This window comes from Scardinius erythrophthalmus, assembly GCF_964197995.2.
Source record: "Scardinius erythrophthalmus genome assembly, chromosome: 18".
NCBI classification, from domain to species: domain Eukaryota; kingdom Metazoa; phylum Chordata; class Actinopteri; order Cypriniformes; family Leuciscidae; genus Scardinius; species Scardinius erythrophthalmus.
In genome coordinates this window covers 13,554,718-13,567,543 of record NC_138238.1, presented here as the reverse complement: position 1 = coordinate 13,567,543, position 12,826 = coordinate 13,554,718, and the positions used below count along the sequence as shown (strand labels likewise).

Here is a 12,826-nt window from a genome sequence, read left to right as displayed (position 1 = left end):
TGTTAAGTGTACCCTGGGAGTTTTTAAGAAAAAAAAAACATGTAGCTGAGCTAAAGAATAACGAAAGACAATTCAATTAAGAAAATTTCTTAACATTGTTTAATGAAGTAGGTATGATGAACAAACAATAAACAACATTGTTTACAAAATGTATTAATCTTAGTTAATTTTTTTTACAAAAAATACTATTGATTGTTCATTTGTGTTTGTTCATTAAACATTCAGTAATGTTAATTAATACAACTTGAAATGTTAAAATGTATATGTAGAAATTAACCTTGATTAATAAATGCTGAAAAATTTACTATTCATAATTGAAGAATATTGTAAAGTGTTTCCAAAACTAATGACCATAAATAAAAATCAAATGCTAATGCAGTAGGTGAACGTGCACTTCATGTGAAGAGCAACTATCAGGGGAAAACTTTCCTATTTGCAACAAATAGGAAAGTTACGATGTTTGGACTCGAGTTCAGTCATCACTTCTTGTTAGTGTTGTAACCAGGTAAACACAGCGCACAGGTGAACATGGCAAGGTCAGCGTTTGTTTTGACTGCAAACACCTGAATCAGGACGGGTGGACTTTAATCTGCCAGTTTGGACAGAGAGCATCATTGCCAGCACAGCTAACGCACACAACGGACAAAAAATTAAACACATTAACACCTGAATGCTGTAGCATCTGCTGGGTGAAATCAGTTCCACTAAAAGTGACTAAAAACACAAGATTCCCCTTAAAATCAAAATGAAACTTATTTACTATGGTTTTCCTGAATTTTCTGGTCTTATAATGCACATTGTTGCAATAAAAATGCAATAAATTGCTCAGCCTCAATCAATTCCTGATAAATAATTATTAAATAGGCTATTCTATTTCAGAAGTAAAATAGGTTACGAACGTCATTTCAGTCGACGTCAAGATACTAACCACCAATCGGATCAAGGCACAGAACAAAATTATTACACAAGATTTATTTGCTCTTGATGTCTAACCCCAGTTCAGTATCAGGTAACTATCAGGTAAACTTGGCAAGGCCAAATACTGTGTACTGCAAACACAGGAGGGATACCACTCCTTGCACTGTGATTGGCTGAAATATGGAGTGGGAAGCTCTGATACCATCAGGTACCAGGTGCAGACGGACAGAGGAGGGGTGGGGGAGTCTGACAGCACCAGCAGAGGCGAACGCTCACAGCTTAAAAAATGTCCAGATCACGTACAGAGAGAGCGTGGAACCAAATCTGGTTCACATTAAGGGAATGTTGCAATGACATCCCCCCAACCTCGCACGGGACCCCAGGATAATTATTACTAGCAGAGGTGAGAAATTCCCGGGATGCCATTTAACACATGGACAGATGACATCAGAGGAAATCTGTGGGGACCTGAGGCAAACATATGGAGCTGGAGAGCAGAAACAAACAGTTTACTAAACACCGCTTAAACATATTCATTATCACATGTCAAGCCAACACACACAGGCATGTTTAAAGCTTACAGATCGCATAGACCCTTAAGAAACATTTTAATTGGGGTGACAGCATCTTGTTTTATATTTTGTGCACGAGAGGCTGTAATACGTCACAGTGATGCATTCGTTATACATTTCATATGGCCAATGCAGCATTTTTTATTATTTTTTCCCTCATCACATCTTTCTAGATGTTTACCAGTGTTGACGGTCGCTGAGGCAGAAAGCCTTTCACAATCTGACTAATACACACGCTCTTAGTATGAGCTAACATACTACTTCTCCAGGGAGTTCAGATGGACAAGGACACACACACACACACACATCTCCAGGGAGCTGTGGATAGAGACGCATTACGAGTACCCCCTCAAATCATAACGCATCAAACCCTGCAGAGCTCCTCAGAACCTCCGAAAACAGAGATCTCACGCTGCCTCCCAGCATCCCTGACATTTCATACATCACTTTGATAGATCACCTTATCAGTGCAGCCGCTCGCCGGCATAAGAGCTGTATTCATAAGGCCACGAGAGCCCACGAGCTGATAGAAGTATACAGCATATTCATCATTATCTTCTTAGCATTGTTTTGATGTGATAAGGGCTGAAAGCATTAAATGAGGATGCATTATTTCTAGCTGTAATTTCACTTTCTGATGCAACAGGGCTGCAAATGTTGAAAACGGAACGGTGGCGGCTGAAGGTGTGTTGATATTCTGTCATGCCTTGTGGATCAATCAGGAGATGTTGCCTATTATGGATGCAATATGGGGATGATGGGATTGATTGCGAGCGTGAAGCTGGTAAGATTAAAGCAATGAAAAATATAGCTTTTCGTTTTTAGCAGAGGCTCTTTATACACAGGGGTGAAGATTAGAAAACACTCTGGGTGTGATAAGACTTCCATTGCTTATCCATTTGCTATGTCCATATTACGCACTGAACTGAATGGAATAGAACAGAACAGAACAGAACATGTTAAAGGTAGTTTCAGGGTTTTTTTTTTTTAGCAAAGTTTTCCCTATTAAGGGAGGCATGGCAAGGCTAAGTGAGAGTGCACAGTCAGCAAATTAAACCCCTTCAGGGTGATACAAGACCCTACTGCAAAATCATCCTGCTTATTATGTGGCTATTTTCCACATAAGTAAATAATTAAACACATATTTTAAACATATTTTATTTCCTCAAGATGACTCGCAGTACCTGCTCGAGCGGTCTGTTATCATCAGTTGTAGCGGTTGTTGTTGCTGTAGAATAACAGACCACTAGATGGCACGATTGAAGAATCAGAATTGAGTATTGCAGGGAGCCGCTGAGTAAAAATAATGAATGAATAAATAAATTAAATGAATGATGCATGATTCTGCACTAAGAATGGACAAGTTTGTAAAAGGACTGCCAGTGCCAGATAAACTTAAAGCAGACGGTGAATCTACTTCACAAACTACCAAAACAACGTGTCTACACCAGACGCAAGTGTCACGAAACAAGAATTTTAAAGAATGTTGGTAGTCAGACAGTTAACGGCACCCACTGACTTCCATGGTAGGAAAAAAATACAATGGAAGTCAATGGGTGTCTGGTTACCAACATTCTTCAAAACATATTATTTTGTGTTCAACAGAAGAAAGAAACTCATAGATGTTTGGAACAATATGAGGGTGAGTAAATAATGACAAAACTATTCCTTTAACATCACCTACTGCATGGGTTCCAATTTTTAAAAGCAAATGATACATAGGTGGCGCGGCGCCTATATTTTTTAGCAAGGCAATCGCTCACAAGGGAATCATCATATTCAGGGGTCCTCCTTGACATCAAAATCCCTTGGCTAACTGCACCTTCAGTTACAGGAACAACCCTCCTGGAGCAACCTAAGGTTAAGTGGCTCGCTCCAGAGCACAATGGTGTTCGTTCATGGATCGTTCCTCTGGGATTTGAGCTGGCAACCTTTTGGTTACCAGCCCAGATCTTTAACTACTAGATTACACCACAATCTACTGAAAACAGTCAAGGAAAAGTCCACTATATGCCTATATTGTGTAAACAGTTAAACACAAACTTTGGGTTTGAGGCCAGTTATGGAGATGCATGAAAGAGAGAGCGTGAGAGAGACTCCAGTGACTATCCTATAGCCCTTAAGAGTAGTCCCAAGACATATTATTAAAAACAATAAATGTATCAGCACAACTGACACACAAAATTACCCCCCACACAAGCCAATTACGAGCACTCATATTCTCAGGTGGACTGAAAAAACCCTAACAGGTGTACACGCTCATACACACATACACGTAGGCTTATCCCTGAAGAGCACGCCACTTAAGTTGTCAGAGTCCGACTGGAGTCTTTTGGACAGGTGTACACACAAACATAATATCCCCAAAGAGTGAAGTAGTGGAGAAAGGGGGGAAGGAGGGCGAAGTCTTAATTTCCTGTGTGATGTGGCAGCGACCTTCCCACCACGCACACACACGCACACACATGCACACACACTTGTTGGGATAGATGATTGTATTAGATGAGGTCATACACCTCACACACCTGTTCATATGACTCACACTGACAAGAGATCTGCGGGGAAGTGTTTATATCCAGAGAATCTATTTCATACACACTCTATTAGATGAGATCAACACAACACAGTGACATAGAGCAGAAAAATAAGACTGATAGGAAACACACACACACCCACTCACACACACACATTGTGGAATGTGTGCTGCTGAGTCCAGACAGCACAATACTTGTGAATGATCCTAACTGGCTGTTGCTATTGCATCAGGGAGGTACAGTTTGCTGAGCTGTAAGTGTGTTCGTTTGCGGGTTTACTTAACTATACTTTAAAGACAAAATTGTCAGGAGAAATCATTGCCGGTCTTCCTTTGAGAAAATCCTGATTAACAAATAATATATATAAATAGATGATGTAGCCTAAAAAAATCCACAGATTCAAATTCTGGTTGATACTAATAAGTATATTATATTAATGTTATGGCCGCTAAATTATTAAATTAAAATGATTTATATTTAAATATCATAAAATATTACACATTTTCTAATAAATAAAAAATAAAACACTATAAACTTTAAAAAGTTTTAAACGTGAATTAAAGCATCAAAACTTTATAACATCGAGTATGAAAAAATAATATATTTAATTTTAGATAATCTTTTTTTTTAAATCGCATTAAAACAGTGCCATTACTAAATTATTAGGTTATTTAAAGATTAATGTTAAGTGAGAATAAAAAAAATAAAAAAAATGCAATAAATGAGCATGCAAAATTCAATATCCACTATCAATACAATAATCTAAATAAGTACAGATGTATTGTGCATTCCTGAAAATTTTTTTTTTCTAAAAAAAAAGTTTACTTTTAGGTGTAGGGTTAAGGTTAGTCTTTATTAATAATAATTAGCTTTACACATATTAAAAAAGTCTCTGACATGAATTTAGATAGATGCGGTGTATCTGGGTATCACACATCACTCAGTCTTTAAGTGTTACTGAGATGTGTTTCTGCCTGAGTGTGTATACGTGCCTCTCCCCTCCAACATCCAGACACCTTTAGGATATTTTAGTCCTGGGACCAGCACTGTTGACACCCATTCGCTGTAACACTTGTTCCTCCATCTCAAGCAGACAAACGCTTCACCTACACACTGACACGCAGAGAGACAAGGATTCCTCCACATCTCGTCTTCCTCTCGAAGGAGAATGGGTCATATGCAAATGCATGTCTCCGCATGGGCAGTAGTTTCCCACAGGCAGCAGGAGAAAGAGTGTTCCCTCCCTCTCTGCACTCTTTCAATAGTCCTTTTCTTCTGCCGCTAAGCCCCTCTATGCCCGATAGTGGCCCGCTGCATAGGTAGCAAAACCCCTTTTCTCCCCCTCACAAGCTTTAAAACACAATAGCTCACTTAAGCGCGCGCACACACACACACAAATACACACACAAACCAACCAATAAAGTACAACCGTGCACAACTAAAAAGGGTGTTCATGAAACCTGGGCTCTTCTGGGGAGAGTGAAAATGAGGGAGAGATGAAGGAGAGGGAAATAAAAAGGAGGTTTTTTGTTTAGGAGTAATGCTTCCTCTCCTTCCGTGGGACCAATGACCAGGCTGATCATTAATCCCCGTTTGTAAAAGCATAGAGATGTTTGGAGCGCTTTTTGCTGAGAGCCAAGTTTGGACAGGGCCGCAGGAATTAAGCAGCACCTGAAATGAACCGTGTACGGATCTTGGTTCTTTACAGGCCAGAGGATGATTAGGAAAACAATCCTATTTAAGACCAAATAAAGCTAAAATTGACACTATTTACTATAAATTTCCATGGTGATTTATTCAAAAGAAAAACAATTATTTTACTCCAACTCTGAAACAATATTTCTGCTAGCATAATCAAGGCCGTATATGTAGGGAAAAATAATATTATTCAATAAACAGAGCATTTCCAAGAATAACAATGTCAATCCAATAATCTATACAATCTAATTATATCTTAATTTAGGAATTTAAGTCCCGCCCTACATATTGAAAATGTTGTTTAATTTACAAATAAATCAAAAGTTTGGGGTCAGAAAGATTTTCTTTTGAACAAAATGATTATACTTTTATTCAAAAGGACAATAAAGACAATTATTAATGTTTTCATTTATTTCAAATAAATGTTGTTCTTTTGAACTTTCTATTCATTAAAGAATCCTGAAAAAATACATATTAAGAAGTACAACTGTTTTCAACATTGATAATAATAAGAAATGTTTCTTGAGCGGCAAATCAGCACATTAGAATGATTTCTGAAGGATCATGTGACACTGAAGACTGGAGTAATGGTGCTGAAAATTCAGCTTTGCCATCACATGAATAAATTACATTTCAAAATATCTAAAAATACAAGCAGTTACTTATTTTAAATTGTAATGAATTTGTTTTCAAAAACATTTTAAAAATCCCACCGGTCCTAAACTTTAGTGTAAGTCACATTACAAAAGTTGTGTTTGCTGTCTCATGTTGTGTGTATTATCATGTCACATGTAGCACTAAGGCCTGAGTGGCTATCACTTTTGCCAATAATGGAGTCCTATTTCCTTTTCTTTTCTTTTCATTCACCTAATCAACAAAACAAAAGGGCCAATTTCCTTTTCTGAACCTTCTAAAGAAAGCGAACAAATGCGTACAATGCAAGAAAAACCACAAACTGGACCTCAATCAAATAGAAATGCACCACCACGCTCTGTCTACAAAGTTCTCACTCACATACAGTGTTTTTCACGTGCTTACACGTTCACACACCGGCCCTTCACAAGAAGGAAGCCATGTTTGTTATGCAAAGCACAGGAAAGGAGAGAAGAGGAGCTATCTTGCCAGTTTACAACAGTCCTTCACTGTCACCTCAGCAGGCCTCCAAAACACTGACCCCCATCTTCAACAAATCCCTCCCCCATGTGACCTCCACACGGGGGGGGCAAACTGAAAGGGAATGGGGGGTAAGACGAAAAAAACAAGGGCTGCTTCTGAGCTTTGTTACCTAGAGATCTATTCACAGAGTGTGTATTTGTGTGTTGGGGGCTTTAACACACAGCCAATTTGTTACGCTGGACGCCTCACAATGGCACAGGGGGGGGAAAGTGAAGTCATACTTGAGGCAATGCATCGGCGCCCATGGCAGAGGTCACTAAACATCACCCTGCTACTGTGTCTTAGAGAAAGAGTCAAAAGAGGAGAGGAGAAGAAGAGAGGAGTGGAGAGTGCATTTCAGATGGACTTTTGGAGGAAGTCAACGAAAGGATGATGGATAAATGAAAATTTCCTCCTCGGCTAAAGCTCACGCACCAGGGAGAGACCCTAAATGTTAGCAGATGGTATTTAAAATGCCCTAGCAGCATGTCCCAGAGAAAAAGGGTTCCTCCTCACTCACATGTACCTAGAAAAACAAATGCATGCAAATTTCCTAAGCTATAAAGCATCAACTTAATGTGCACAAGTAAGAGAAAAAACAAGCATGTGTGTTTATTGAGTTAAACCCTAGAAAGTCTGGTACGGGGTGTGGAAATAGCCCAGCGCAGTAATTAAAGTTTTATCAGCCAAATAAATTCCGCTACACCCATTTTATCACAGAGCTGGCAGTGGCCTGACATTGGCCATAGCTCTCCCAAGGTAATGACAGTAAACAAGCTAAACATTTCTCATCATTCGCTGGGTGTTCCACTGTGAGTGTTTGTAAAAACGCAGTCAAGTAAAACTTTGCGGGTTCTGCTCATTTCAGAGGTGTAAATCCTTCTCCTAAAATGTCTCGGTATAAAAATACAGCCTTGCTAAAGTTCTTTTGAAACGTAAGAGAAAGCCACTACAAAGCACAGCACGCTCACCAGCCGCTGCCATGTTTATTTTCTTAGCCATGCTAATACCGGTCAGCCACATTCCTCTATTCCCAAACTGAGAGGTTTCAAATTGCCCTGACGTACTCTTGGAGAGAGCCAAAGGAGGAAGGGACAGAAGGAGAGTCGCCCTGTGAACAACACCTGTCGTCTTCCGGACTATTAGCACCTTCACGTTTACAGCTCAAGGTCCTGATCGCCTTCATGTTACGCGCCGCGAGAACCCCAAGCGGCCGGGAATGTTGTTAGAATGAGTCCCACGTGGAAAGGTGAAAAAAAGACGCACTGGCACACAGTTTAAGCATCTTCCAAAAAAAAAACTAACCCTATCTCTATAAGGATTCCAAGAATCGTACTGTTTCGGGAATCTGCATGTTCAGAAGTTCTGAGTGACATACTTGAGATACTCTCAGTTGGTGATATAAGCAGTGTGCTTTTAAATAAGATTGATTAAGGCTGCACTGCACAGTCACACAGCTTTCAAGATGTTTAGACACCGTTCACCTTCCTCACATTCTACAGATAACTTCACCTGAAACTGCTTTAAATACTCTGAGAAACTGTTGACTATTTAGCATTCCACTCTACAGACAGTCAAAATCTGTGGGCTGTTCCCTGGGCCTCAAGTTGACTAAGTTCATTAGAGACTTGGCATAGCATATTTTGTTTTCAGGGTAGGCCATTCAGGCAAGGTAGGCCAAAAGTCAAAGAGAGCTAATGAATTCTCTACCTTGTAAAACATTCTTCACCTTCCCAACAGCTCATCTCAGCGTTAACACCCTGCCTTTAGCCAAAGCAACAGGCACATCACAGATTTTTCACCTGATGGTGAAGTGCTGCTGTCACATGCTCACCGTGTAAAGGATTCAGCACTGTAAAAACATTCCCTTCCCCCTCGGCCACTGTGTAGAAACCACTGTAACTTTTACAAACACTCCAAATGAAGGCATATTACTGCAATCTGACTCATGAGAGTCAATAACATTTTATTGATGGCCAAAAAAAAGTAGGACGGGTACCCGAGTTACCCAGTTGGGATGATCCATAACATTTCAACACGACAGAGGAAAGGAAAGTTTGGTAATTATTCAGTAACTTTGTTTGCCTTTGTGGTCACACTTTAGTTTAGGGTCCAATTCTCACTATTAACTACAACTTTTGCCTCAGTAAACTCCCAATTACTGCTTATTAATAGTTAGTAAAGTAGTTGTTAAGTTTAGGTATTGAGATTAAGGGATGTAAAATATCATGCAGAATAAGGCATTAATATTTGCTTTATAAGTTCTAATAAACAGCCAATATCCTAATGCATGCTAATAAGCAACTAGTTAGTGAGAATTGGACCCTAAACTAAAGTGTTACCATATAACTGTAAGACTCATTAGTGCGACATGTCCCATCAGTGACTTATCAGGACAGCAATGGTGCCAACAATTAGGCCTTCTGATAAGAGCAACTTCATACAGAAGACCTAAGGGAGGCATTTTAATTATGTGGGATTGTTAAGTTGGTGAAGGTTATGTGAATTATAATTAGAGCTGAAGATGTTATGAACAGGCACGTCAGTTTAGTACAATATATTTTCTAGTGTAGATTTTAAACATTACAAGAATTCATAGTGTTCAATTCAAGCCTTCTCTGGCTGATTTAAAACAGTCCTAAAGTAAGTGAGTTGAAGTAAAAACATTCCATTCCATTCATCTTGATTATGGTAATTAAAGTGAAAGTAAGTCTGGTAAACACAAGGTGAATCCATCTAGAAGACAGTTTGCCTCCAGTGAACATTTACTGTTGGCCTTTACAAGAAACGGTGAAGCACTCAGGCGGGCCACATTCCAATTATACACGGTCTGATCAACACTCCTTACGGGGGCGCGGAGGGGGAGGGGCGTATGCTAATGACGCAGGGACGCGCACAGTCAGGGAGCGTTCATCACGCACCGGGAGCGAGTGCGCTCTGAGGTCAAGCCGTGACTTCAAATAATTAACGGTCAGGACGCATAAAGCGCCTGCGTGCATTTAAAGGAGAACAAACTTTAATTATATATGATTGAGATCAAAATGATAAAACAAGCTTTATTTAACACAGAAGAATTAAGCTGGAGATATAATGACATAATATGTCATCAAAAGCTATATCTGAAGGTGTTTATAAGATAAAATAGGTAGAAGCAGGTGCTATTGCACGGCTCAGGTGCGTCTCCGCGTTTAGATACCTGCAGTGCGGTGAGCAGTGCCAAACGCTCTATGACAAAGCACTTATATCAACCCAACACCGCAGAAAAGCACTGCAAAATGACTCTCAAGCCTCACGGTGTAAAATCATTCTAGGTTTCGAAACAATTTCAGAACACGCCTATGCTTTTACCGCATGGAAAAAAAGATCATGAGCACCTATAAGTATCGAGGATGCTCTTTGCACTATATAGCGATGCTTTTAAGAGCGCTACAGAACGCCGAAAGATAACAGGCACCCATCCGTTCTGCAGTTAAAAACAAACGACAACAGCAGCTGAGTGAGAAGGCATGCGAGAAACACTGCACATACATCTTTTTTTATACCTGCACAAGTTGACATTTGCTGCAACGCACGAGAAACGCCTCCCGTCTGCTTTCAAAATGAGCCAATGTATCTCAGAAAGAGAAAAAAAGAAAGACTCCTTCTTTGTCAGCAAGTTCAGGTAGCAAAAAAACAATAGCGAGATGGTCAAATGGCATCTATGAAAAACCTAAGTGACATTTTTTTGTCTTCCCTTCCGATCAGGTAAGCACATATATTTACAGGTCGCTGTTACGCGCGCACGCTGAGAGAACCGCTACATGGCGCGCGCATGGCGTCAGCCAGAGGAAAAGTGTCTTTCCTCACTCATCTCTTTATCAAAAAACACTTAACTCTGCAGATATATCGTCGGAATGTTGAACGGTGCACTTTAATCTGCAAAAAGACGGAGTGAGGATGAATAAAAATGATTTTAAAAGTGTTTTCGAGTTTATATTCCCCATCACACGCGCGCGCAAGCGAGAAGTAAAGCACGCCCTCACATTTCTCATTATCGATTTCCTTAGTAAAATTACGAAAGCTCACGTCTATACCGCTCTGGACACAGCTTACCACATCAATCCTTATAATTCAAGAGAGCAAATACGATATTAAGGTATTTACCACCACACATAAACCTGAAGCCTACACGTGCATTACAAAGCGGATGCATAAAGTCCCCAAAACAAATAAACTGTCAGTGCAGTAAGTCCAGCTGCAGCAGCGCGATTTATCAGGATTCTCTGCGCTGCTCGGGATGTATACGCATTCCTTATATAGGCTGCAGCAGTTGTTCTAGCAGCAGACAGCCCTTCAGATTCCTTTCCTTTTCTCTTCAGCGTTACCACCCAACTAGAAATGTGGCAGGCTGGCTGCAACAAACAGGTTGCTTTAACTGGCATCGTGCTCCAGAGCTCTCTGAGCCCCGGTCCCTGAGGGACGCCTAGACTGGCAGGACTGTTACATAAACACACCCTTATTTTTTGCTTTGTAAACTTCAATCGGAGTTCAAGAAGAAACTTTCCTGTCAAACATCTCCGCGAACTTCATACATGCCCCTTTTTCCCAATGCAGCAGCAACACAGAGAAGCGTGCTGCTGTTATAAGGCAGTTTCTTATGAGCTACATTACAAAAGTGGGACTCGTAGCTGAACCGTAGCAAGTGAAACCAGCCAAACTGTCACATCGGCGATGTAAACCCATGTATTCATAAACACCACGCTAAAATGTTTCCATACACACTATTAGAGGTTATTCTTAGAATTCTGCTAGCTCGCTAGCTACCTGCTACCACGCAGACAGCGGAACAGCCCATTGCAGATATATCAAAGTTGGTTGTTAACGAAAATAAAACAAAATCCTCCCAAGCACCCGCTCTCACAAACACCTATTTCTGAAAGCATTTCCACCACTTCAATCGCTCAAACTGGTTCATGCGAAACCAAATCACCCGCATCGGACCAAACAGGTACATTTTGAGCGAGAAAATAAGTTTCATTTCCTTCGAATCTAAAGAGGAAAATCCAACAGTAACGTCCAATGGGAGTAACAGATTCGAATCGAATTAATTTGTTTAATTGTAAAGCTTTATAAAGTGAACTCAGGGCGGAGAGAAATAAAAGGGGAAACAAAAGCGAGGTTCACTTGTATGGGACTGGCTGCGTATAACGGTCCGCGCTCGCGCTGTGTACCACTAGGCGGTGAGAGAGTCGCGAGCGCGGCAGGTATAACGGTACACCAGATAGGGGCTATAACACAGCGCTACTTTCCAGCACTTTTTGGGGCTCGAGAAGTTCTGCCAGCGGCCCGGAGTCCAGAGTTGAATGAAATCAGCCGTCGCCAAGCAAAGCGAAGGGTTTTTACTCACCGTTTGTCCTCCTCGGGTTCGCCTGCTTTCTGCGCTTACACCTGGGGCCATCCGCCATGATCCTTTCGCTGTGTCTAAATGCTGCTGGAGAGTCACCTCCTCTCGCCCCCACACCTCCCCTCCCTCCCTTCTACTCCACCTCCCCTCCCTGCACCTGGTTTACGACACTCGGCTTTACGACATTACCTTCTGGCTCCTATACCTCTCTCTCTGGCGCTCAGACCCCCGTCTCTGGCCAACTCCCGCCCCTCACACCACGCGCTCCCTGTGGCGCTGCTGCCTGCCCGAAACGGTCATCAACCTGTCCATGTACACGTAGAAGACTTCAAAATCTATGTTGATTGACATTTCAAAGGAAGCATTACTGTCTGGACAAAACAAACATTTCCAAGCTTGTACTACAACCGAAAAGCGCAATGGTAAACATTCAACCTGAATCAAGCGTCATGATTAAAAAAAAAAAAAAAAAAAAATTACAGTCAGAGTGGGGGCGGGGAAAGTTTGACGCGTGCACCTGTTTATGGTGCGCGCGCGCAAGCACTAGCACACACACACATCGACAC

The 12,826-nt window shown here is 40.9% G+C and overlaps 1 protein-coding gene across 2 annotated transcripts in view; it reads right to left on the bottom strand.

The window, feature by feature from the left end:
• The window catches only part of zeb1b (zinc finger E-box binding homeobox 1b), a 59,979-nt gene extending 47,409 nt beyond the window's left edge, over positions 1–12,570 (bottom strand). Inside the window, exon 1 of one of the 2 annotated variants that reach the window (XM_081392343.1) lies at positions 12,264–12,570. In XM_081392343.1, coding sequence (XP_081248469.1) covers positions 12,264–12,321 — 58 coding nt within the window. In that variant the 5' untranslated portion in view covers positions 12,322–12,570. Of the gene's footprint in view, positions 1–5,012; positions 5,121–12,263 lie in introns of those variants that run through there. The other variant, XM_081392344.1, reaches the window with a different exon arrangement.
• Positions 12,571–12,826: the final 256 nt, after the last annotated feature.